The 21682-nt window shown below is 42.5% G+C and overlaps 2 protein-coding genes across 12 annotated transcripts in view; one reads left to right on the top strand and one right to left on the bottom strand.

Annotated features, from left to right (window-relative positions):
- AVEN (apoptosis and caspase activation inhibitor) overlaps positions 1–2784 on the top strand; it is a 164706-nt gene extending 161922 nt beyond the window's left edge. Inside the window, exons 5-6 of the mRNA XM_070584507.1 lie at positions 986–1346; positions 2154–2784. Coding sequence (XP_070440608.1) covers positions 986–1346; positions 2154–2269 — 477 coding nt within the window. The 3' untranslated portion in view covers positions 2270–2784. The remainder of the gene's footprint in view (positions 1–985; positions 1347–2153) is intronic.
- Positions 2785–21682, bottom strand: part of RYR3 (ryanodine receptor 3) — a 485038-nt gene continuing 466140 nt past the window's right edge. For 10 of the 11 annotated variants that reach the window (XM_070584420.1, XM_070584411.1, XM_070584464.1 and 7 more), the window contains 11 exons: positions 19906–20036; positions 15675–15717; positions 15074–15201; positions 14599–14659; positions 14113–14259; positions 10596–10730; positions 9251–9407; positions 7859–7923; positions 7332–7432; positions 4770–4821; positions 2785–3773 (listed from right to left, as the gene is read on the bottom strand). In XM_070584420.1, the coding sequence (XP_070440521.1) occupies positions 3678–3773; positions 4770–4821; positions 7332–7432; positions 7859–7923; positions 9251–9407; positions 10596–10730; positions 14113–14259; positions 14599–14659; positions 15074–15201; positions 15675–15717; positions 19906–20036 (1116 nt within the window). In that variant the 3' untranslated portion in view covers positions 2785–3677. Of the gene's footprint in view, positions 3774–4769; positions 4822–7331; positions 7433–7858; positions 7924–9250; positions 9408–10595; positions 10731–14112; positions 14260–14598; positions 14660–15073; positions 15202–15674; positions 15718–19901; positions 20037–21682 lie in introns of those variants that run through there. The other variant, XM_070584471.1, reaches the window with a different exon arrangement.

The raw sequence follows: 21682 nt of genomic DNA, 5'->3' as shown, positions 1-21682 counted from the left end.
GGCTTCGCCATGCAACTGACAATGATGGATGAATATTTAAGTTTATGTGTAAAGTCATACTGTCTTAAAATTCCTGAGGAGTCATTAACAAACTGGGTCTGCTCAACATGCTGAAATGTACAAATAAAGGGGCAATGCTCCAATGGTAGCTGAACCTCATTCTGAACCTACCCCCTCTGACACCAGGCTAGTCACCCGGCGCCTCCCTCCAAAACAGTGGCTCTTAGCCTTAGTCCCACATTTCAGTCACCTGGGAGTTTTTAACTTTTATTAAATTATGACATACAGAAAAGTACATGCATAAGTATTTATAACCATGAAATCAGCTTCCAGATCAAGAATCAATATTGCCAGCCCCCAGAAGCTACCCCCCACCCCTAGCCAGTCACTACTTCCTTAAAACCACTATCCTGACTTCTAATACTAAAGATTAGCTTTGTCTGTTTTTGGACTTCTTACAGATGTAATCAGATAGGATGTTTTCTTTCGTGTCTGGCATGTTTTACTCAAATAATGTTACTAGGAGTCATTCTTTGTTTTCTTCTTGGCGAATTTGCCCCTTCACCTTTGTATTCATGCATTTAGGTATAGTGAACAGATTTGATTGGCTAATCACTCCTCGGTGGCTTTTAGATGTTTAAGTCTCATCACAGATTGAAGCATACATTCAAATAGACCTATGCTACTATCAGTTCTCAGGCCACGAATAGGAAGACATGGCCTTTTTGATTTCACCTCTGAGTTAGCACAGAGCTGAGGAGGGTAGAGTGGGAGGCACCGCCCTCTTAGGTTCCAGTGAGGTCTCCCACATTTACCCTAAATCAATAAGGAAGGGTGCTGGGCAGGGCCGGAAAGGGTTTGTGAACTTCCGGTCGGAACTGGGTTTCCTATGACGCACAGTTTGATGGCTTCCTTAGCTTTTGTTTCTGCTTCAGCAACTGTGGCAGGACTCCTGTTTAACTCAGTTATTATAAATCTCTTTCAGACTGCCCTTCCGTTAGAGCTTCCTCAGGTGAAACCAAAGAGAAATGATGAAGGCAAGGGACTAGGGATGCAGTTGAAAGGGCCCTTGGGGCCTGGAGGAAAGGGGTCCGTCCCAGAGCTGAAACCCGCTACTGCTGGCTGCCCCATGTACCTGGGTAACGACAGCCCGAGGCCGGGGCCCTCTAAGGTTTCTCAGAAGCCCGCCTCCCCACCGCAGTCAGCAGCAGACCACTTGGAAGAAGAACTGGATCTGCTGCTTAATTTAGACGCGCCTGTGAGAGAGAGAGAGAACATGCTACCAGACCAGATATTTCAGGACCTGGAACCCAAGAAAGAAGGGGAAGTGGCCCAAGAAGAAAAAGGTATGGCTTTCATTTTAGTCCCTATCCATCTTCTTGATTCTGGTGTCTGTGTGAGAACAGCCCCACCTGCGTCACATCCATACCCATCTCCATCAGTGTCTGACATCGATCTGGCCTTGTCCACTGACATCTATTTCTGTGCTCACTGCTCTGCTTCCCCCTGAGCTGACCTTTCTGACAACATGCCTCTCACTCTATATACTGGGCTTCCAAAGCTGCTACCTGCCTGATTACACTATTAAACCCGGGGCAGAAAATGGAACTTGTGCTAATAAAAAGGCATTAAGATCCTTGCAGTCCCCAGCTGTGCAGCAGCAGACCTTTTAATCGACTGTCTGAACAGGCCAGTTAACCAGCTCTCCATACTTCTTGCTCGCTATTTCGATTTTTTTTTTTTTCAAAAGAAGAAACTTTCATTCGTGCATGTTCTGCGAGATGGTGGCCCATCTGATATGGAGAGGCATAGGGTGACTGCCCCATCCACACACTGCATTCTAGAACCTTTAATGACTTTCCAGGATTGCTGCAACAGGAAAAAGAAAGCTGAGCTCTTAGTCGTTTTAAAGAAACTAGTGAACTGTGAAATTCAACTTCAGAATAAATTAAAGAGCAAATCTCTACCCCATTTATTAATTTGTTTAGATATTATTGTATCTTCTTAGGTAGTAGGAGCAATAATAGAATGTTTCCCCTTGTAAGTAAAGTAAAGTAATAATTAGGGCTGAATTATATCATGGAACGAACCCCAGGGAAGCTTTAACCCTCAATTTTGGGACAAAGTTATTAACATTGCTTTTATTTCCCCAGTTCCTGAAAAAGCATCTGTGATGGAAGAAAATAATGTGGAATCTGAGCAACCAAGTACATCAAAACATGTTACTGAGGAAGAGCTTGAAGACTGGTTGGACAGCATGATTTCCTAACAAAAAAGAAAAGAAAAAGAGACAGAGAGAAAGAAAATGAAAAAAGTGCCTGACGCAATTTTTGGTTGCCTTGCAAGTAAGGGCAGGCCCAAGGCTGTCCTTCAGGAACAGCTGGTTTATGAGCATGCCCCAAGCCACTGTGTTCCATCTCGCTTACCGCAGTAAACGCCTACCTCTGTGTTCAACGGCGACATCCAAAGTAATACATTTAAGAGGCTTGTTGCATTTGTTCTCTGGCTTAGTAATCTAATAGATTCCTTGAGGGCAGGGGATGTTCTGGCCCTCATTTCCAACCTCCTTCCTCTCAATGTTTACAACATAGCAGGTGCAGCTGCTGAGCATAGAAGCAGGCAGCAAGGCATGCAGTTGGCCAAAATAAAAACAAACGCTGGTCTATGGTTTTTTTCTTTCTTGTGTGGGGGTTTTAGGCTGTCTCATGTCCCTTTTCCCAGAAGACACAGAGTGATGGTAGACTCATCCAGAAGTGGTGCATTAAAAAAAGGCCAAACCATGAATTGGTGTGTATTACTTTATTGCAGTGGGCACTTCATTTTATTTAAGGAGGTTCATCTAAACACAGCAGCTCCACTACTTACAAGGGACCATGAAGCATTACTCAATTTGGCATAAGATTGAGATTTTTCTGAATTTTCAGTACAGTACTTTTCTTCTAATAACAGCAGTTGATAAGCTGTTACTGAAAAAAATTATATGAATAACCTTCAAGTGCAGTTTCATAAAGTAAGAAAGACAGAAGATCAACACAACTACTTAATGGAACTGTCCATCTGAAACATAAAAAACTTGCATAGCTATATCTAAAGAGGTTTTAAGGCACTTAATTGATATTTCAGTGTCGACAAAGTGGTGGTTTGTTTTTCTCTATTTCTTTAACTGCTTAAAGCTTTTCAAGCTGATTCTGGATACATTCACTAGCACGTACCATGGGAAAAATTAGACTGCAGTTAAAACGATTTTTTGTAGCTCAGACCATGAGTCACTAGTGGGATGCTGTCATGTGACATTCAAGTGTTGTGTTGTTTAAAATTTCAGGTACTATGCATTCAAGAATTCATACTTCTCTCACCCTTTCCCTAAAGATGCCATCCTGGCAAACCAGTTAGAACTGAAAAACTTGAAGGCATTCAAACTGGAGCTTCCTTGATTATTTCTTTGCCATCCTTTGTTTGTTCTTTTGACGTTTTGACAGGTTATCTGCCACAGTGTACATCCATTAGGTACAAAAAGCCAAATCAATTCCAAAATATCAGATTTTTAAACAAACACTTTCTTATAAGGGAGGCAGTTAGAAAATGTCACATTTCAAATATGTTGCAGAACTGTAAAAGAAGGGTTTTATTTCACTGGAAGTTGACCGCCCAGAATGGTGGAGCTCTTTCATTCAGATTTATCCAAGCTGATCTTCATATTGTTTCCGGAAGCAGTCACCAGCTGGGAAGAAATCCCAACACCGTTCTTGGTACATCTTCCAGACGTAGGATTCCTGAAATAATGGGAACAAAGGGTACTTCATTTTAAATCACAGTAAGTTAAACCCAGTTTATTTTTACTCTATATGAGTCCCTTTAGGAATACTGATGTGGATTTATGAGGCCCAACTGGCACATTCTTTCTTGCTTTGTCCCAGCCCAGGCTATTTTCGGAGCAAGAAGTCATTCCTCCCTCTTTCTGACCATCATTCCTCTCACTCCAATAAAAAACCCCCAAACATTGAAACCAACTCGATGATTGCCACTAAAAATACTTCAATATTTATCAGCAGGCTGATTCCCTGTCATCTGGAAGGGGTAGAAGGCAGAAGAATGGGTGATGAGGGAACACTGAGTGCCAGCTTAGGCAGATGCCTGAAGAGCCAAAGCCAGATCTGGAAACCAGCTGCCTCTCTCATAAGTGTTTGAGCTGTGAAGTTTTCCTACAAATCCAATCATGTTTGAGTATTTGATAACCTACCTTTTCCTCCCTTGTTCTCAATCTTTACATTTCCTTTTCATACTTAATCACAGACTCCCTTTTGACACATACTTTCACTCATACACCCACACCTCCCCGTTCCCCATGTCACCCACACAAGGTTGTTGGCTTTCTTATGCTGTTTCTCTCTCCCCATTTTACTCTGATTCTCCAGCTCTTTGTTACAGCCACCCACTCAGCTGCTCATTGTCATTTTTTCTATAATGTTCCCCCCACCTCCAGCTATTCGACTCTGAAGCAGTAACCGTAAGTGTTTAGAAAATGTCAGTGTTGGTTGGGAAGGACAAGCAGGAGGTCTTTTGGAATAGATTAGAGTTGCCTTAGAATTTTGGCTTCTGAAGGCACAAAGAGATGGTGGAATAATGCAGAAAGCAGTGGGAAAATGCATGCAAGAGATGGATGGGGTCATCTGTCTATTTCAGATAGCCTCTGCTCTCGTGAGTCTCGGGACTTAGGGAATCTCTTACAGGGGGCTATGATTCCTAATTAAAGACGTTTTATTTCTCACCTGACCCGTGTGCTCTGTTTCATCTTTATTAATCAAATACATCAGGAAGAACCTGGAACCAGGAAAAAAGTATAATAAATGAGAAAAAGTATTAGATACTTTGGTTAGGAAACCTAAGTTCATTTAGTCAAGTGAACTGGAGAGAGGGTTTAAATATGTTGCTTAGCATCATTCTGTCCACTCAGCCTTTCAGAATTGGGGAAATGTGGCATAATGACACAAACCATTATTGTCTAATAATAATGTACTTTAATCTCAAAATTAGCCTTTTTGGGGCTGGCCCTGTGGCCCAGTGGTTAAGTTCACACGCTCTGCTTCAGCAGCCCAGGGTGTCGCTGGTTCGGATCCTGGGCACGGACGTGGCACTGCTCGTCAGGCCACGCTGAGGCGGCTTCCCACATAGCACAACCAGAGGCACTCACAACTAGAATAGACAACTATGTACTGGGGGGCTTTGGGGAGAAGAAGAAAAAAAAAAAAGATTGGCAACAGATGTTGCTCAGGTGCCAATCTTTAAAAAAAAAAAAAAAGCCTTTTTGTGAGGAAAGATCCTTTTCACTGTCCCCACTGAGGACGCATTTTGGCTACTATTTTATTGTTTTAAAAAATCTTAATCTAAGCAATAAAATGGTAACCCAGACTCTTCACGTGCAATTTTTGGTAGGCCAACTTAGAAGAATACAGAATTGAAATTATGTGTGTCTCTCAAAGATGTGTCATGAAAAAGGTAGAAAGTATTTAATCTCATTAAGTTGCTCGGATTGTTCCAGAAGTATTGTTTTTGTTATAGACATCTGGGGAAAAGTTTTGTTTTTATTATAGACAACTGGGAAATGCCAGTGTAGTTTCACTTGCTCTGACCGTGTTGTGTGACTGAGTTTTGAGTCTATTTGTTTGGAATACACAAGTATCCCAGGGGGCTGGACCTGCTCTCTGGGCTTGCATTACGTGATCTCAGAGACAACTGTCAAAGGAACCAGTCTCATGTGCTTCAGGAAAAGCACTGTGAGGCTGGTGGTAAGGAAGAGAAAGTCGTGAGAAATAACATCTTTCTGAGGGTAGAGAGAACCTGAGGCCCACTGAGTTCTCTCAAGGTATTATGTTTATAGCTTCAGGTGGTGGCCCACGGTAGAGGCATAAATATATAAATTTCCTTCCTCCCTTTTCCTTGATTAAGACTAAGAAAGAAGGCATGGGCAATATCTTTATCATGTTTGAGATTCAGGCATGTGGGACATTCCTTTCCTAGGACATTTACTTGACAAAGCATCATTTTTTTGGGTGGAGTTTCAAACACTGATAAGATGGGTTCTCTTCCCTCAAGCTGGCTGCAAGAGGGGCACAGAGACAGAAAATAGACCATTATAATACAGAGTGCTGTGGGAAGATGCGGGAGGGGGTCCCCCCCACAGATAACATCACAGCACCCTTCCACTCCTCTATTCACTGGTCCTGACATATGGCCATGTGCTCACCTTTTATGGAAGCACATCCATCCTGATCACCTCCCTTGAGATGCAAAGTCACTTAATAAGAATTAACAATGAATACTCATGACTTGAGGAATGGTGTGCTAAAGTTGTTTTCTAAAAACTTGTGGTTTTGTCTTCAAAAACTCATATTCTAGCAAAAAGATACATCTTTGCTACTTCTCTTTGACAATAACACCTTTCCCAATGGCTAGGCCTGTTCCATGCTAAGGAAAGAGCAGGATTTTCTAAACAATAACATGTAGGTGGGGGGGAGGGTACAGAACAAAGCCTACCAGGTTTCTTTTCTTTTTTTGAAAATGATCACTGACAGAAGCTGAAATGTCAAGTAATCTATATTCTCTATACATTCTGTGGAAGTTTCATAGGCAGTCAATGGCACATAACAGACTGAATAACTTGTTCTTGAGTGAATGCTTTACCTTAGAAAAAGTGAAATATTTATTTATTTTTTGCCTAGTGGGTGCCAGGCATTAGGTCCTGGGATGGAGCAGTGTGAAAACACACGCATCAAACATACTCCACTCTCCTGGAGCTTACGTACAACTAGCAGAGGATGGACATGATGAGGCCTGAAAATTGACCACGGAATCCAGCAACATGCAGGTCACTGGCCACCTTGACAAGCAAATGTGACATGGTGGGAAGGAAGGACTGACTGGAATGGGTTCAACGGGGAATGGGAAGAGAAAAACTGGTGACAGGGAGCATGGACACTTTTCCAGTTTTCCTGGAAGGGAACGAAAGAAGCAGGGCAAAGGTGGGGCCACAGACATTTGTCTTTGTGTAGGATTGAAAAAATAACATTTGTATGGTGATGGGGAAAATCCAGTAGAGAAAGAGAAATTGTTGGAGTCATGTGACCTTGAGAAGGGATGGGACTGAATCCCAGGCTGAGGACAAAGAGACGGCTCATGGAAACTCCTCAAAGATTTTTGCTAAGAGCCTCTACTTTTTCAGAGAAATAGGAGGAAGTGACATCAGCAGGGAGGTGAACCATATGACTTAACTGTTTATTTTACTCCACCACCCCTTCCCCTGCCCCATCACCTTGTTGACCAAGAATACTCACAAATAGTTGGCTAAGTTGTGCTCTTGTAAGGTATGTGTTTCAAAACCATGAGGGGTCGTGTCAAAGTAGTCATTGCCAATCCCACAGATGAAACATTTAGTCTAAGAAAAATAACAGAGGCAGTAAAGGCATCAGTAGGCATGACAGTACAGGCAGGTGGAAAGACAGTGACAATCTCTGATTGAAATGAGACACTGAAAAATACTTCTCTTTAATGCTTTTGGCTATTAGTCATCTACTCCATAGTGCCACATACCTAGCTCCTCGCTAGCTGAGGATACTGCTCCCACCCAAGCATGGACCTGGGGGAGACAACAGGGTGGCAGGCCGGGGAGGGGTATGGAAGATTACAGAGCAGAAGAAATGCTAGAGCTAGTAGATAGGCACAGAGAAGAGGACAGGCATGGAAAACAAGCTTTGTTGGTAATTTTGCCGAGGGCTGGCCCTAAGCAATGGCAGAACCTACTGTTTAAAAGATCCGTGTGCTGTGAGATACAAAAATAGAGTTGGAATTAGTAGAACATTACCTCCATATCTTCTCTCACTTGTTCCTGCTGGTCTCTTAGCTCTCCAAAAGCATCAATAATAAGACCTGGAATTTTAAATACAAAGACAGATAAAGTATTTTAATTTTTTTGATGGGGACGATTGGCCCTGAGCTAACCCTGTTGCCCATCTTCCTCTTTTTGCTTGAGGAAGATGGTCCCTGAGCTAACATCTGTGCCAATCTCCCTCTACTTTGTATGTGGGATGCCACTACAGCATGACTCGATGAGCAGTGTGTATGTCCATGCCTGGGATCCGAACCCGCAAACCCGGGGCCCTGAAAGTGGAGCATGGGCACTTAGCCACTATGCCACCAGGCCAGCCCCACAAAGACAGATAAGTATTTTAAATAATCTGTTTAGTGGTTCAGGGTAGAGGCCACTTCGTTTTGTAAAAATGTGAATCAAGCTAAACTATTCAGTTCAAGAAAAATCAGAAAAAATACTTGTGTTTTCAAATGCTGCATCCTGGCTCACCATTTGTCATTGTTCCTCTGAATCCACCTTTCTGCAATATTCAGTGCTAAGCACTCACTCCTCCTTGACACTTTGCTCTGCTCTAGTCCCTCCTTGTTGTACTCTTGTGCTTGGTCACTCCTTTTCAGTCTTCCTTAGGGACACCTCCTCTTCTCTTGGCCCCTTAGGCACTGAAGTGTGTCAGGGTTCCTCTTCAGTTTCTTTGCTTCTCTTTCTGGGAAATCTCCTCCACACCCACATCTTTGACTACCACCACCACTGATGGATCCCAATTCTATTGTTTATTTTTGTATTTATTTATATTTATTTTATTTGTACTTATTATATTTATTATTTCTCTCCTATTCCATTCCTGACTCGTCTCTTGAAAGACCTATTATAGTTAATTGCTTATTAGCCCTCAACACCTGCATGTCTTATGGGTACCTCAACTTGGCATGACTCAAACTAAAATTCCTGACAAGCTATTGACTAAAATATCAGTACCCCTCCCCCAAAAGAAGACAAAACATGTCACACTCTCATAGCTCCTCCCTTTGTTCCTTCCCCACCCCAGTGCCTGGGAATGATAAGGGCAGGAATCATGAGGCTGTGGGGCTAGACTAGCCCCAGGAGACATCTAGAAGCAGAATAGAAGGAAGTGATCAATTCAGAGTGCGGAATGGAAGGAGGCGGATGCTCTGTAAGGATTCAAGTTTCTTGTTATCAGTGCCTGGGTGTATCTTTGGCTTTGTATACAGCCAAGCCCTGATATATAGTAGATGCTCAATAAATGTTGAATTAACAAGTAAATGAATGTACAAATCTCTTTATATAAAAGAAGTCACAGATGCAGAAAGGTAAAGAGAACTAGATTTATTAAGCCCTGTTCATACTTAACATAAATGGCAACCATACCTTGAATGATGGCTAGCAAGATGACAATGACAAAGAAGAAGAAGGTAATGTCAAAGACAATGCGGTACATTTCATAAGGATCGCCAGCAGGGTCTTCAATTTCATCGCCAATGCCACCTCCAGCTCTCACTCCCACATACATGTGGAATAGGTAACACTAGAGAAGAAAATAATGGCAATTCGGGTAAAAGTTGCAGAGTTTTATTGTTTTTAACAAGATGGGTCAGTTCATGTAATTAGATGAAAGAATGACAGCCTTAAGGCAGAAGAAGCAATATTCATGCTGCTAACTGCTGTCCTCCACAAGCAAGAAGGCAGTCCAACAACTGGGAAATCAAAAGCCGGGGCAGCATGGAGACGGGTGCTGGTCACACTGGTCTGGTAGTAACTGTAGTGTTGCTATCTCATGGGGTGCTGGCCCCAAGAAAGTGTAAAGAGAGTTTATAACCAAGAAGTAGTATCCGTTGTCTAGAGAAATGATCACAGGCTGGGGCAGTGCACTGTCACCTGTCCCTGACACACGTTTTTTTCTTGAAATCTGCTCATTAGAAAGTTTGAGAGATGCTACTGCGGCTGTGCTGGCTCACCCTGGGCTATGCTATTCTTTCCCCTGAGGCGCTGGCCTGACGGGAGCCCCCTGACCCGATCCTGCTGCTATGTTTTTCAGACTAAGTTGGCTGTTCTGAAAGAACCCTTGCTGGCTTGCTGAAATAAATTGAGCACCAAACTCATGGGACTTTGCTCCCAGCTCTCAGAGACAAAGAAACAAAACTTGACTTCCATAAAATTTAGATACAGGTCCATTCACGTTTATTTATTTACTTTTCTGAAGATTGGCACCTGAGCTAACATCTGTTGCCAATCTCCCTTTTGTTTTTCTTCTTTTCCCCAAAGCCCCCCGGTATATAGTTGTATATTTTAGTTGTATGTCCCCCTAGTTGTGCTATGTGGGACGCCACCTCAGCATGGCCTGATGAGCAGTGCCATGTCCACACCCAGGATCCAAAATGGTGAAACCCTGGGCCGCTGAAGTGGAGTGCATGAACTTAACCACCCGGCCACGGGGCTGGTCCCCCTTCACATTTAGATACAGGTAATTCACATCTTTACCACAAACAAAGGTAGATGAATGATAACCTTCTGCAGTGCGCTTCTGTTTCCACCTGGGCTTAGACAAGTGATCATGAACTCTATTTCCATCACTTTTGTCTTTCCAGACACTTCTCCCTTTTGGACGAAATGTCTCTATTCTGCTCTGTAACTCTACCCCTCTCGCTTAATTCTCCAGACCACTCACAGCCCTTCTTTCCCACTGAGGCGGGGTGGCCCCACAGTGGGCTCTCACCGTCATCATGTCATCACACTTCATATCCGGCTCATCGTCGTCTTCGCTTTTGTTGTAGAACTTGCGGAAAAAGTTGAAAGCCACCACGGTGTAGAGATAAACCACCACAGCCAGGAGACCGACAGTCAGAACCAGCTGGAGTGGGAGGGGAGAGAGAAGGAGAAAGAGGTGGGTCTTCATCTTGAAAGGTTCTCAGGAGATTCCAAGAAAACAGAGAGGAAAGGCGAGGCCGAGTGAGGGGAGCAGAGGGGAAAGCCATCCTGCAGGTGAGGAAGGACAGATGAGAGCAGAGAGACAGGCTACTGCGAGGAGACAGTGACGGTGAGTGTTATGGACCAGTGTGTCCCTGCACATGCATACGCTGAGCCCTAACCCTCAGCACCTGGGAATGTGACTGCATTTGGAGACAGGCATTTAAGGAGGTGATTACATTAAAATGAGGCGTTCAGGGCGGGCCCTACTCCAATGTAACTGGTGTTCTTGTAGGAAGAGAAGATCAGGACACAGAGATGTCAGACAGCTGCATGCACATAGGGCCGCCAGGTACAAGCCCAGGAGAGAGGCCTCAGAGGAAACCACGCCTGCCTGCCTGCCTGCACCTTGATCCTGGACTTCTAGCCTCCAGAACTGAGAGGAAATAAATGTCTGTTGTTCGAGCCACCCAGTCTGTGGTAGTGTTGTATGGCAGCTGGAGCAGGCTAATAGCTGGGGTATTGGCTGGCCTGTGTGAACTACAAAGGGATGTAAGGATCGAATAATGAAGATGCTCGGAGGAGGGTCACCTTGTTTCTTGTAGAGACCAGCAGTGACCTGAGGCTGCCTGAGGCGGCTTCCACTCTAACACGGCTTCTAAAGAAACCACCTTCTTTGGACTGGTGGGTGTCCCTACATTACACTTTTTCATAAATAACCACGAACTGGATAATTGTCACAGCTTTGAAGTTGCCCTAAGAATTATTTATGATGGTTGAGCCAAGTGACATTCTTCATAACCAAGAAATTTGCCTAGGACCTTTGCAAAGGTCACAGGACATGTTTATTTCCTGGCTTTAAGAGGTACCAAAAGTGAGGAGCACCTGGGACCTGCTCCTCTGGCCTGTATGAGGGACCAGGTGCGGAGCTGGAGCTACGAACCTGACAAGATAAAACCTCTGATCTCGAGGGGATACACAAAAGGGGGAGGGCATGATGCCCAGACAAGTACCAGAGGAGGCATCTTCAGCCACTTCTTGAACAATGAATAGTAACTTGCCAAACCTTGGAGAGCAGACTTCACAGAAAGCAGATGGTTTTAGAAAGAGAGAAAGAACCGGGGCTTTGCACCAAGGAAGAAATAGGCTAGTTCTGCCACTTAGCAGCTGTGTGGTCTTGGGTGAGACTCTTAGCCTCTCTGAGCCTCAGTTCTCTTATCTGTCAAGTGAGTATAACATCTACCTTACAAGGTAGCTGTGAGCCTGTCACAGAACCTGGCACGTGGCACAAGCTGGGCACATGTTTTTTTACAGTCTTGCCGGAGTATTCAGCAAGCCCATATAAGAAATTCATTGTTTAAACTTTCTGTTTAAGGCACAGTTTTGTGTAATGCCATTAAACCAAATCAATAAAAACTGAAGTTTCAATATCTGAGGAAAGGGGAAGAAAATGATTCTAAAAGAATTGTAGAACTGGTATTCTACAGAAGACACCTTGGGAAACATTGCCTTTATAGATTAAACTCCCCAAGACACACATGGAAAGACACACAGTGCCCCTTCTCCCGGGAACCTATTAGGAAGCATTTAATACTCTCTAAGAAAACATCTATATCACAGGTTGTTATTACCTCCCCAAACTTTAGTTTCTTGTAGGTGACAGCAAACTTCTATCTCTAGCCTTCCTCCATTCTTTTTATCATCAACCAAAACAAGAGACATTGACAGTTGCTACTACCAGAAGCCTAGAAGAAATAAGCCACCCAAACACTTGATGATCTAGTACCTTTCATTTCAGAACAATTAAAGGTCAACTTGACTTTTTTTTTTTGGTTAGAATCTTTATTTTTTAAGGTGTACAACATGATGACTTAATATATGTATACATTATAAAATGATCACCACTGTCAAGTGAATTAACATATCCATCACCTCACAGAGGTACTGTTTCCGTGTGTGTGTGGTGAGAATACTTAAGGTCTACTCTCATAGCAAATTTCAAGCATATGATACAGTATTTTTAACCATAATAACCATGCTTTACGCTAGACCTCCAGAATTTATTAATCTTATAACTGAAAGTTTGTACTCTTTGACCAACACTCTGTATTTCCCCCACCCCTCAGCCTCTGGTAACTACCATTCTACTCTTTGGTTCTATGAGTTTAACATATAGTTAACATAGTTCCACATATAAGTGAGATCACAGAGTATTGTCTTTCTGTGTTTGGCTCATTTCACTTAACATAATGCCCTCAAGGTCCATCCATCTTGTTACAAATGGCAGGATTTTCTTCTTTTTTATGGCCGAATAATATTCCATTGTATGTATATACCACATTTTCTTTATCTATTCATCCACTGATGGACACTTAGGTTTTTTCAATATCTTGGCTATTGTGGATAATGCTGCAATGAACACGAGAGTGCAGATACCTCTTTGAAATACTGATTTCATTTCCTTTGGATATATACCCAGAAATGGGATTGCTGGATCATATGGCAATTCTATATTTAATTTTTTGAGGAACCTCCATACTGTTTTCCATAATGACTGTACCAACCTGGGCACATCTGAACTTCCTTCTTTTCTCCTCCTATACAAAGGTTTAGAGTTGTGAGGGAACATGGAATTGCACTTAATGAGGAATGAAATGCTAAGGAGTTTGAATTTGTTGACAGAAGGAGCCATTAGAGGATTTTAATCAAGGGATGACCCTGACAATATTATAAAAGATAGACTGGATATTGATGAGATTGGATATAGCAATGACTATATAGATATACAGAAAGATGTATATAGACATATACACACATGGATATGTGTGTGTTTGTGTGTGTGTGTATACAGCTATATATATGCCTACGTATATACACAAATAGCTGTATATGTGTGTTTATATGTGTGTATGTATGGTCTGAGTCACTGGTTCTTAATTGGAAGCACATGTCAGAAGAACCTGAGGAGTCTTCTAACTACATATGCCTACTTGCTAACCCCGAGGGAGTGTATCAGATCCATGGAGGAAGGGGTAAACCTGAAAAAGGTTTCCAAAGTGATTCTGACATGTTCATCACCTCCCTCCCTTCCCCTCTTCCCTGGTTGGTCTAAATGTTAAGGGTTTCTGAATCAAGGTCCTATGCCTCTTAAGTGATGGCTGCAATTTTGCAAAAACAATCACTATTACACAGTCTAAGAGTTTGGCCAAGGGAGGTGTATTATCCACTATGACACACACCTTCCTGTCACACACTAGGGCACTACCTGTTTTTTTTTCTATCCACATCTAGGTCTGCCCTATTCTACATCAGTATAAACCCAATACCTGTTTGCCGTTGTGGGTCACAGATGACAGAATAGTCCTCAGTGTCTTGAAGCCCATTGCAATATCCAGCAGATGAGCAGCGAAGAAGAAGTTGTTGTAGTGGCCCAGGACTGACATGGTTGTGTACCAGGCAAGGTAGAGAAAGGACTGTGGAAATGGAAGGAATTTAGCAACTTTTCAGGCATTCATGCCTCGTGACGTTCTCATTAAACCATTTGTTCTCATCTTTGGGGACAGAGTGAGGATAGAGGGTATTTAGGTGCTAAGGGGCTTTGAACTGACCTCAGAATTGCCAAGTGAAACCCCATCTGCCTCACACTATTGCACAAGAGAGAAGTAATCCCCCAGCTCCTTTAAGGCCCTCCATCTTTGATAAGCAATCCCTGCATCTTTCAGGGCATCCTTCCTGGCTTGTTTACCTGTGGCATCTAATGACATCCCTGACCCCGGGGGTGCAGAATCTTGTTTTTCAGATGCCATACTTACATTGTCAGTAAAAACAACTCCTAGCTTCCAGATATGGTACTTCATGTCAATGGAACTTAGCCTAAAGGGGAACAAATAATTTCAAAACTTGTAAGTGTCAAGATTTAGTTAAGTGTTTAATAAGGGGAAAAAATTAAATTTTTTCTCTTAGGTTTGATAATCTAAATACAGCTCTGAGCTTTATCAAGTTGTATGTGTTCTCCGTGAGACCAACAATGTTAGAATCGCACATCCTAAAATTTTAATTAGTCTTTCTCTTTCAGCTCCACCAGGCACAAAAGCTGATAGGTCTTTAAATTTCCTAAAGCAGTGCTCTCCCAATATGTTAGAACCTAGAAGAAACACCGCAGCCAGCCCAGAGCCTGAGAGAACCAAGACAGGATGGCGATTTTTCCCTCTTGGACACCGAAGGGGGCTAGAAAAATGAAAGATCCACTTTAGCCAGACTTTGGATTTTAACTCCTAAGCTCAGTACCATGACACCAGAGAGGCCGCCTCAGCTTTGGTCTCTTCTACTGGGCTAAAATCAAGGGCACTTTTGTCCAAACCCAGGAGTTCAGCAATGCGCTCTGCTCCGTAGAGATCTCCATACTTGTTGATCACCTAGAGCAGAGAGGATGACAGGGTGAGCTCAGGCCACGGGTCACCATCAATGTTTACTCCGGCCCCAATGACTTCAGAGCTTTGCTACACTCTGGGCTCTTCCAAGGGGTTGAGAAAGACATGAGTCAAAATGCAACAGGAAAATAAAGAGAAAAAAATAACCCCCAGAGAAAACAGAAGCAACAAAGACAATTAAGTGAAAAGTGCTTTTCAAGCTGAGATTTTTTGGAAGGGAGTAAAAAATCTAGCATGCAGAAAACAATGATTGTGTTCAGCTGTTTAAGGCAGAAGAGGATAGGCATGAAGCTGAAAACCTACAGATGTTCATCTACCCCTTCTGTGACTTACTCTTCTCGAGGAAACATCATAAAAGGAGCATCGAATTTATTCATGTTTGTATACTGAGAACTTAAAAAAAAATCTACTGCATTTCTTTGGTGGTCATGGAACTCCCCCCCACTGACAAGGCATACCTTTCTCTTTACAAACTTGTCCCAGTAGTTATTAGGAAAAGATCTGAAAAAGAAAATGAAAAAGAGAGGTTCTCAACATCAAGGGCCAGCACATCAAGAAACTTTGTAGTTTGAGTGTCTGGACCTGTGATCTCTTTGGTTTTTGTCCTGATCATTGAAGAATTCGAGACTTGATTGAAGTTCAGAGTCACCACAGGTCTAACTGATTTATAGTTTCATGACTTTGTGTTACTTCTGGAACACTTGGAAAGCCACTCTGCACTTTCCACCTCAAAATTAAGAGCCAGGAATTATGATGACAGACCAGACAGAAGCAGAAATATGTTTCTTGATTCTTTCTTTGATCCCAGTATAACTAGAAACCAAACCCTGTAGGAACCACATGGCTTCAACCTTCATTCACTGAGTACCTACCTTATGTCAGTAGCTGGGGTAGATGAAGGGACACAGCGGTGGAAAGTGCAGACAAGGTCCCTAATTCTATGATGTTTCCAGTCTGGGGATCACCTCTAATTAACGTTCATGGGGTTTTTCTTAACCAGAATGCTCTTCCACTCTATTCTGCATTCCCATGTAACTCCTGTGGGGTCGGCTTTCCTCAGGGAATTAGATCCCTCTCTCCTTTGGAGGTGATTCCCTACACCATCCCCTCCCTACCCACCAGAGGGAACTTCTTCCTTCTGCCTGGTAGCTTGTGCCAGCTCTACTGCAAATGGTTTCTTACTGTTAAAGTCAAGAAAGAACTGTCACTTTCAGGTTTGTTGGCAAAAAACATTTAAAATACTTTGCTCCTTTCCAGAATGATTGATGCTTCCTGGGAGGGTTCCTTGGGAGGCTAGACTGCAGCCCAGGAACCTCTGTCCTTTGGTGCATGCATTCTTACTTCTGTTTTCCTTTATTTGAGTCATTCTTGTTTGCTCTGGAACACAACAGCCCCTATTCTATAGAGACCACCCAAGTGGATGATGAGGAAGTGGGGGCCTCCCTCTGTTCATGGACCTCTCAGAAGGATAACCCTGAGCAAATGCTACCTCTCTGCCAACAGGGTGACAATTTAAAAAACAAATTTTTTTTTTATAGTTAAAGCTATTTTTTTGTCTTAAACATCCAAATGCCACTTAAAAACAAGAACAAGTGCTGGGTTTACAGAGTAAAGTGATAACAGATCTTATCTCTGGGGGATGGAAATAATTACTTTGACTTTCTTCTTTGTACATTTTTCTGCTACTTGATTTTTTCATGTATTGCATTTAGAATCTAAAATAAACAAAACAAATAAAAATCAAGCCAGACTTCCTCTGTCCACACTGATATCTCCTTTCTCTTAAATCTTTTATAGAAATGGTCTGTAACTTACAACTCAGCCATGGTCACATTTTGTCATAAGTGGAAAATTCCACAAGTAATGCCAAAGGGCCCTTGACTGAAAGCTTTGGGGAAGACCCTTTCACAGATATTATCTTACCTTGGTCTGAGTATTCTTGTCTCCTGACTAGGTATGTAAGCTCCTTGAATGTAGAAAACATATTTTTACTTGGTAATATTCCTTAAAGAGTGGATCGGACAAAAGAACCTTCTGAAGGGAAATGCATAAATAAATAATACATCTATATATGAACGGTCAAGAAAAATAATATAAGATTCTCACCCTCTTTAGAAATCTGGGAAATGCACAATGAGATGCCATTGCACACTTACCAGATTAGCAAAATTATCTGCTGACAATAAATGCTGGCAAAGAGGCAGAGAAGCAGGAACTCTCATACAGTGCTCCTTGGAATGTAAGTTGGGACAAACATTTGCATATCCTACTATTCAGCAAATTTCTCTCCTGGGTTTCTACCCTAGAGAAACTCTTTTATTTGTGTGTGAAGTATAAAAATGTTCATAGTAGCACTGTTTGTAATAACCCCAAACTGGAAACAGTTGAAATATCTACTGTGAGGAAAATGGATAAATATACAATAATGTACTTATATAATGGAAAATGCTACAGTTTTGAAAATGACCAAGCTAAGGCTACACACACCAACATAGGTGAGTTCCCAAAGTAGTGTTGAACAAAAGATTCAGATGACAGACAACACAGATAGTATAATTCCATTCATACTTTTTTTTTTTTTTTTTTTTAAAGATTTTATTTTTTCCTTTTTCTCCCCAAAGCCCCCCGGTACATAGTTGTGCATTCTTCGTTGTGGGTTCCTCTAGTTGTGGCATGTGGGACGCTGCCTCAGCGTGGTCTGACGAGCAGTGCCATGTCCGCGCCCAGGATTCGAACCGACGAAACACTGGGCCACCTGCAGTGGAGCGCGCGAACTTAACCACTCGGCCACGGGCCAGCCCCCTATACTTTTTAAGAATAGTCAAAATGGAACAGTATATCTAGAGACACGTACCTAAGTGGTAAAACTATAAACTAAAGCAAAAGAATGAATATCACTAAAGTCAGGAGAGTCGTTACCTGGGGGGTGGGGAAGACACAATTAAGGAGGATAACATCCGGGACTTCAAAGATTTCATCAATGTTCCATGTTTTAACCTTTGCAGTTCATTTTATTATTATACTTTAAAATATACATACACATTTTATATTTTCTTCTATACGTGTATTTAACAATATAAAAATATTAAAAAAGAAAGCACTCCATGATATATAGTTAACTGAAAAAACCAGGTTACAAAGTACTACATGTACTATAATGCCATTATCATGAAAAAAATTAAAGGTTCACTGATCTAAAACTTTTTAAAGAGCTATCTATTTATGCATTTCCCTACTCGTGGACACTTAATCCATTTCAAATAAAAAATTTTGGCAAATACCCTTCTTGGGATATTTTAGCGTACTTATCTCATTATCTCCTTAGGATAAATTTCTGGAAACTGAACTGCCTTTCTACTAGGACTCTTAGGCCATATCATCTTGGCCACAGACACAAATATTGTCGATAATTGTGGAAAGCTTACCAAAGAATTCAAGTATTTAATAATATCCAAAATGTCTGTACTGTCTTGACAAAGGGTCAGAGACAAGGCTCAGTAGTTCTCCTTATCTTTCCTTATTTGAAAAGACTGGCAAGGACCTGCAGGCAGGGACACGCTTTTGATTTGCATGCTCACTTTTCTTCCTAAGCGAAGAGTCTTCTCTTTCTAGAGACTATTAAAAAAAGCTGAGTCATGCCTTGGTAGAGCTGCCCCTCTCAGTTTCCCTGACCATCTTTGTATAAGGAACAATTTTCTTCCCCCAGGGGTCAGAGCCGTTGGTTCCAGATGTGCACATTTTAAGTGGCACAGCTCGGAGTTTCAGTCACCTTTGTTTACATATCTAGCCCTATTTCTTTATTCTTCTTTTAGCACATTAATTTATCCCCAAGTCTCATTTTCACAATTATGAATATGCTGGCATCGAGCATTACCTTCACCAATGGTGATGGCCGTCTTTTGAACAGTTGAGGAAAGGGAATAACTAAGAGCTTGACGCCTACCAAGTGCCAGGCACTGGGCCAAGCGTGTGACTACATGCATGAATCCTCCTGGACTGTAGGAGGTGGGATTCACAGCCCTCTGTTACTGAGGAGGAAACTGAGGCTTCGAAGGTGCGATGACCTTGCAGAGCTGATGTAGCATCCCACCTCTCTGCCTCTAGAATCAATGCTCTTTCCCACCACAGTACTAATTATACCAAGCGCTTACCAACAAGGCCGGCTTTACTCCACGCATCTTAACATCCCCGCCCAGATGGCCCTGCTTTAACTGCCCATGGAACTGCCTGTCAGATTATATTGGACGAGTTCTCTTACCAACCCGGCTATTTGTTTAAGGAGAAGACTTTGAAGATGGTGATGTTACAGGATTGCTGTGCCATATGGGGACTTCGGAGAAGCTGATCAGCTTGATCTCTGAACCCCTGAGCCAGGGAAACACTCCATATGACTCGAACACAGAAAACTAGATTAAGTAATATTGGACGGGGCCATCTGGTCTTAATTAAATATGCTCAGCACTTCCTGATAAGATCCTCTGTCCCGCATTAAAGGCAGAGAGAAACATACATACAACTGTTTGAGGGGCAACAGCCTACTTTATTGAAAAGGCAGGTGAGAAAACAAGTGCCAGAAACCAAAGGAAGGTTTGTATTCATCGGTCTCCAAGGCTGGTGAAGAAGGTGTTATTCTATTTACAGCAGCGACACCTTTTCCTTTTTAGGGCGGGGGTTGGAGGGGTTACTTACGGAGTGTTGATTACCAAGCGGTCCCATTGTCCCTTGATGTCATCTTCAGATGGCTGTTCGGTGATATACAGGCCATCGAACTCCAGCTTCCTGGCAATTTCTTTTTCCCTTTTGAAGACCACCAGGGGAACCTAGGAGTGGGAAGACCCTGCTTCCTCAGGACGGCTTTCTAATTAAAGCGTCCTCTCCCAAGCATTTCTCACAAATTAGCCTTCCAACTTCAGGGCCGCAATCTCTTTGTGGTGGGATCCTTAGGTTGCCTACTTGTGGGTCCAAAGCCAAATAAATCTCTTCTTGCTCCTTTGGCTAATACACTTCCCTCTGCAAAAGCTGATCTGATTTGGGCCACCCTTTAAGGTTTGGGTTAAACAGCTGATATTAATACAAACTGGACTCCTTGATCCATCCTAGCGAGAAGGCCATATTTATTTATTTATTTATTTGTGAGGAAGATTGTTGCTGAGCTAACTTCTGTGCCAATCTTCCTCTTTTTTATGTGGGATGCTCACACACCGTGGCTTGACAAATGGTCAAGCCTGGTATGTGAACCTGCGAGTCCCAGGCTGCCGAAGCAGAGCATGCTAACTTAACTCCTACACCACTGGGCCATCCCTGAGAAGGCCATATTTATATGAGTCTCTGCACCAAGGAGTTAGGGCTCCTGACTCCAAGTGGAGCTGAACTAAGACTTGGAAACAAGAGCAAACTATTCTGGAATAGATTGGTCAGCCACAGGAATACCATGAAATGTTCCAACCCGCTTCAGTGGCTGGGGTCATAGTCATCTCATGGCTTTGAAGTTTGGTTAATAAAACATGGTTTGATAGAACATGAGAGCTGCCTGGGCTCTGGACATAGTCTTTCAGTACTGAAGTTTTCTTCCTGAGATTCTTTCCGAGAAGAGCTCCTGCCAGGTAGTAGCATGCTTATTTGTTCCCTCTGTCACTCCCTGTTCTCTTACAGTTGTAACTGTCACTTTAGACTAGATATGGTGGCATTCTGTAAAGACCTACCACCAAAGAGGTAAACAGAAAAGGATGGGAAAATAATCCACTCACCCCAACCATCACCAGACAGACACACTTCAAATACGGGACAGAGTTAGGCAGGTCAGAGGATACTACTGAAATCCCAGGAAAAGAGAAGTCAGAATAGTCAGAGAAGCTTAATTTAGACAGACCCAGAGCTTCTCATTCAGCTGGGAAGCCACTAGGTACCGGGCAATACCCTTGAGACCTTGGTCTCCAAACTGTTTCTACCAATAACTCTTTCTCAAAGCTCATGATCTCCATATGCCCCACACTGCTCCTTTATTTCCAAGACAAAAAGACAAAATTTAGATAACGATTTGCATAGAGTTAACTCATGCTCTTTTTTTCTTTAAAACAACCAAAGACCATTGAGGAAATAAAAGACCAACAGTCGGAAGGTGCCCAAAGGCTAATAGTAGGCTTTGCACATGGTGGGGAATCCAACAGTGCTGCTGTCGGTTAATGGACGGTGTGGGAGGGGAAGCAAGGATAAAGCTATGCTGCATTTTGAAATGACTCTGAAGGACAATAATAACATCAAGTTTTAGAGCGGGACTGATCTCTGGGATTTGAAGCATTCCCCTTCAATCTTCTAGGAGTTTGTGTACCCTTGTAGTGGGACTTGTACATTTTTATTCCTCAGATAGTGTTTCTCTTTTGAGTTCTCTGGGTCATCAGTATATCTCTACCCCACACAGCAAGCTGAGCTCTAGGATGGTGAACTAAGGAACGACAGCTGACACAGA

Source organism: Equus przewalskii, chromosome 1, assembly GCF_037783145.1.
Source record: "Equus przewalskii isolate Varuska chromosome 1, EquPr2, whole genome shotgun sequence".
Taxonomy (NCBI): domain Eukaryota; kingdom Metazoa; phylum Chordata; class Mammalia; order Perissodactyla; family Equidae; genus Equus; species Equus przewalskii.
This window is presented reverse-complemented; position numbering and strand designations above follow the sequence as displayed.